We start from the raw sequence: 4749 nt of genomic DNA, 5'->3' as shown, positions 1-4749 counted from the left end.
TATATGAGGTTTGCGATGACAAAATTCAAACAAAAAGTTCCAGTCCGTGCGATCATCATTAAAACACTAACACTAGTTGCCCTGAAATAAGAATATAAATTAATTTGATTTAAAAAAAAATGTAGAAATAATATTTTAAAAAATTGAATATATTTTTTTAACATTTTGTTTTCCTTGACTGAAGTAAAAAATATGTTTATAAATATGAAATAAAAAATATGTTTCAATACCTTATTCTTGTTGGAAATAGTTCTACCATTATGTTTATGTTACAAAATATGCAAATATTGTAAAGAGTTAAACTGATTGAAGATAATATTATCACATATTCAGCACTAATTAATGGTATAATGAATGAGTTGACACCAGCCACCATGATACAGCCAACTGAAATTAATAAAAAGTCAAACAATTAATTGGAAGTAATAATGTAATAAAAAAAATCTTTCATTCATGGATGTGAACTCTCAATAAATTGTTTTGTATATTTTGTTTTAGTCACGAACAAATGAAAGGATAAGTAATAAATGACCCAAAGTTTATACAAAGCAATAAATAATTTTTTTTCAATTTTAATTTGGAAGACATTCCTGGACCTGCTGGAAGTTTCGAAACAAATTAAATTTTGAATTGAGGCTACTGATGATTGCAAATATTGATAATTTGATGCACTTGTATGAAGATCACGGTCCAGTTGATTTAGAAAGAAAATTTGGAATAAACTCAGGTGGATGGATAGTAACGTGTTGTGTTCCCTCTCAGCATTCTCCATTCTCCTACTCTTCCTTCCCTAACCAGGGAACCACTTCCTGAATTCAAGAGAAAAAAAATGATTTCTCTGAACCCCAGAAGAAAATGGCTCTCCTCTCTCTCCCATTTGCTTCTTTTCACAGCGATTTCTGGAAAACTGTTTTTTAATATTGGCCTCAAAGGGCACTAATGATACTTATATTACGAGGGTTCACCTTTTGTTTTTTAAATGGAACATCATATATTATTTAAAGTATTGTACATCAGAAGCCACTATATTTTCCCATCTTTCTGGCAGCATTTAGAATCACATAGGAAGAACTCTTCATTTTTTGAGTCTATCCACGAGTCGACCCAATTTTTTATGTCTTCATATAATGTTAAGCATTCCTCAGACAGGCCATGTACCATCGACCAGAACAAGTGAAGTGATGATTGGAAGGGGTCAATATCTGGTGAATACGGTGGGTGGGATAGGACTTCCCAATTAAGCTTTTGATCAGCACCCCAATGTACGCACAATCATTATCATGTAGAATGACTTTGTTGTGTCTGGAGTAGTTATTGGCACGTTTTTCCTTGAGAGTTTGGATCAATCTCATTAATTTTGTTCAGTAAACAGCTCTAGTAATGGTTCCACTTGGTTTAAGCAACACCAAATATACAGCTTGAGTTATTTTCTGGATATTGAAAATTGTCTGTCTATGTTAAAGTATTAGCTGGTGCTCTCCATAATTTTTCCTTCCGAATCGAAGATAATCCATTTTTTATCACCAGTGAATATATGGTGCAAATTAGACGTTTTTGTTATGCTTTGCAAACAGGCATAACTCATTCATATAAAATGGGTGTTCGACACCCCTCGAGTTTATTTGATATAGAGTTCAATTTTCAGCACCAAACTTGACATTAGTTAAGGCCACTTAGTGCATATTATTTTTATTGGAAGATCACTGATTGACCGTGTGTATTATTAATAAATATAATATGGTCCGAGTGCGGTCAATTAAAACTCAAATAGTAAATTGGTGTACTATTTTTATGTTTTATTACTTTTATTCTAAATTAATTAAGTTACATTTAAAAACAAAACCTATTTTTATTTCTCATATTCTAACCATATATGTATATCAAAGAATGAGAACTATTTTTATTGTTAAATTAAGACAGAGAAACAGCATTGACAGGTTGGGTGGACTTCTGTTTATGCCCGTCTTTGTTAATGTCTCTCATATACTAATAAGGGAGTCAATAGTTTAGCATCAACAGTGTGTGAACTTTGTGTGAAAATGAATGGTATGAAAGATAAAATAAAAAGTGTTATCAAACATGTCTTACATTCCATTATCTTCTTTCCAACAAAACTGACTGAGATCAAAAAACAGATGTGACCGATCAAACCACCAACATTTACCAGCATCATTTTAAAATAGACATCCTCATTCTTCAATTGTTCCTAAAAAACAAAGTATGATTAATTGATAATATTATCAAATAAATTCAATTCTGACATAAATTCACATATATTAAATTTTAAGCTTACTGAGGTTAAATTACTTCTCGCCAAGTTACCTTCGTGCAGCAGAGGGCAGAGTCCTTCTTCTGGGTCTAGATTCGATGAACTGACCAATGAAAACATTTCTGGTAACCATAATCGTAAAATGTTGTTTCTGGAAATAATAAATGACATAAATTGTAGATCGACTCATTTTAATAGTTTTTTGGAATACTAACACTAAAATTCATATAAATTTATTCACTTTTCTCCATCACATTTTTATTTATTATTATTTATTTATTTAATTTATTATTTTACTACCCCTTCTTTTTTTTTGTTTTTTTTTCTATTCATTTCTTTTGTTAACTTTCCTTATATTTTGCATCTTTATCAATTATTATGGTTACATATATTTTCTTTCTCCCAATTTTCTTTTTCTTTCCATATTTCAATTTTTAAATCATTAATAACTAATATGCGCATACTTCTTTGCATTATATAACTTCATTTTTTTTTTATTTCCTTAATTATGTTATTTTACCCACTTTTTCAATTACCTATGTCTACATTTTATTTCCCACTTCTCTCATCACTTCATTTTATTAATTTTATTCTGTAAAATTATTCATTTTATGTCATTCTGTTTATATTTTATTTTTATTTTCTGTACTTATTGTGGTTATTATCATGTTCTGTTCTTAGTTCTGAAGAAGGCTAGAAACTCTAGCCGAAATTTTGGCACAATTAAATAGGTTACACCAACTTATTTGTGTTTCATTTTGACCGCACCCCCAACCATCTTCTCCCCGCACATTTTAATTTAGTTTTTCTAAGTAATATTTCACAACTCAGTCTCAAAATTGGCAATCTACAGCTCTCTAACTTTTTTGGGTTAAGTTTTTCAACTCAGTTTTTCTACATTGTACAAAAATTTAAGCAATGAGTAATAAGTAATTACTTTTTTAAAGGCAAAAACTCAAACTAAAATCTTGTTGTAAATAGATAGGTTAATGACAGTTTAACAAATATTAAATATTGTGTCATTCTTTGGAAAATTAGTAAATATTTTAGACATTATCAAAAATTTGAATAGATCATATCACAAAAATGTCAAAAAAACTGATCCTCTTCTTTGGAGAATTAAAATTTGCATAAATTCAACTTTTCCATTAGTAAGCTGATATTCATATCATGCCATTTAACTTAGTTATGATGGACTAATCATAACAGGACCTGCAGAAAGTATTAATAACTGAATTAACTATTCTCAGTAGAGATTAATCTTCATTAATAAAAGATGAGGAGACATGATTATGATGAACTTTCACTGGCCATTTTAGTGAAGGTTGACAATCTGTTGCTACAGTTAATCTTACCAAATATTCAACCTTCTCTGTAACAAAATTTCATCATAACTATTTTTTCCAATTATTTCTTTACTTGAAATAGCTAAATTGTAATTGTTTACAATTTAAATAATTACATTTGATGAAAGTAGAAGACCATTCCAAAAAAAATTTAAAATAAATTTTCATATTGAATATCATAGCATATGTTGAATGTTTTCTTTCTTTAGTTTTCCTGATGATAACTGAATTGATAATGTTAACTACTAAATTATTTACTGGTATTTGAGAGTCTTAGGGAGCATGGTAGCTCAATGAGTAAGGTGCTGTGCTACTAACTTTGAATTTGGTCGTGGCAGATAATTATTTATTCTGTTACTGCAGCCATGATTCACCACTAGGTTTGGGACCCCTCGTAGGGCACAACCAGCCTCAATAAAGTGGGTACCCATAATTACGCAATAAACCTGACAGTCAAGAATGATATTGAACAAATCAGTTCCAACTACCTTTGTTTCAAGAAACAGTATTTCCTTAAAAGTACTAAACCAGTGACCTTTCATAGGTTGTAGTGGTATGGTTTTTTTGGTCGAGTGTCTAAAGCTTTGTTTTTGAAAACTTCCCCTATCTTAAAAATTATTTTTGTTGCATTCATTACAGGTAATACTCACAATCCAACTGCTCCTAAATGAATGAAGAATATTATCACAGCTTTATTGATAAAAGGTGGTTTAAAGATGTCCATTCCGTCCATGAATTTTGAAAAATTAGATCTATCGTCATTTTTTGTACTATCATGCTTCAGCTTCTTTATCTGGAAATAAAATCAAAAATATATTTGTTCTTCCTCCCAAAAACAAACACTCACAAAAAAGAAGTTAATAATAATCTAAAACTACAAGATTTTACAAAGAGATTTTAAAGGATATTTTATTTTTAAAAAAATATTTCATCAAAGCAAAAATATCTATAAGCAGTAGCTGTTATAAAATTTTGCAAGCTAAATCTTTTTTGCTCTACACGCGGGACACCACAAACGATACTTCTACCACATTGTTAATTTGGCTTTGAGTAAGCTATTGTTTTAGAGTTGTTTAGTAAACAACTGAGAAAATGTAAAATCCAAAATATCTGTCTAGCTCCTAAAAAAAAAAA

General features: G+C 29.6%; 2 protein-coding genes and 1 long non-coding RNA gene across 4 annotated transcripts in view; 1 reads left to right on the top strand and 2 right to left on the bottom strand.

Moving 5' to 3' along the window:
* The window catches only part of LOC112210888 (uncharacterized), a 10617-nt gene extending 6201 nt beyond the window's left edge, over nt 1-4416 (bottom strand). The window contains exons 1-5 of the mRNA XM_067046240.1: nt 4266-4416; nt 2294-2420; nt 2089-2206; nt 231-387; nt 9-81 (exon numbers count right to left, since the gene is read on the bottom strand). Of these exons, the coding sequence (XP_066902341.1) occupies nt 9-81; nt 231-387; nt 2089-2206; nt 2294-2420; nt 4266-4348 (558 nt within the window). The 5' untranslated portion in view covers nt 4349-4416. The remainder of the gene's footprint in view (nt 1-8; nt 82-230; nt 388-2088; nt 2207-2293; nt 2421-4265) is intronic.
* The window catches only part of LOC106681849 (synaptic vesicle glycoprotein 2C), an 82457-nt gene that overhangs the window by 34254 nt on the left and 43454 nt on the right, over nt 1-4749 (bottom strand). The gene's annotated exons all lie outside the window — the stretch shown is intronic.
* The window catches only part of LOC112210889 (uncharacterized), a 17259-nt gene that overhangs the window by 8532 nt on the left and 3978 nt on the right, over nt 1-4749 (top strand). The gene's annotated exons all lie outside the window — the stretch shown is intronic.

The sequence above is a fragment of the Halyomorpha halys genome, unplaced genomic scaffold (genome assembly GCF_000696795.3).
Source record: "Halyomorpha halys isolate HHAL.00 unplaced genomic scaffold, Hhal_1.1 Scaffold370.1, whole genome shotgun sequence".
NCBI lineage: Eukaryota > Metazoa > Arthropoda > Insecta > Hemiptera > Pentatomidae > Halyomorpha > Halyomorpha halys.
Note: the sequence above shows the minus strand (reverse complement) of the source record. Positions and strands in the feature narration are given on the sequence as shown.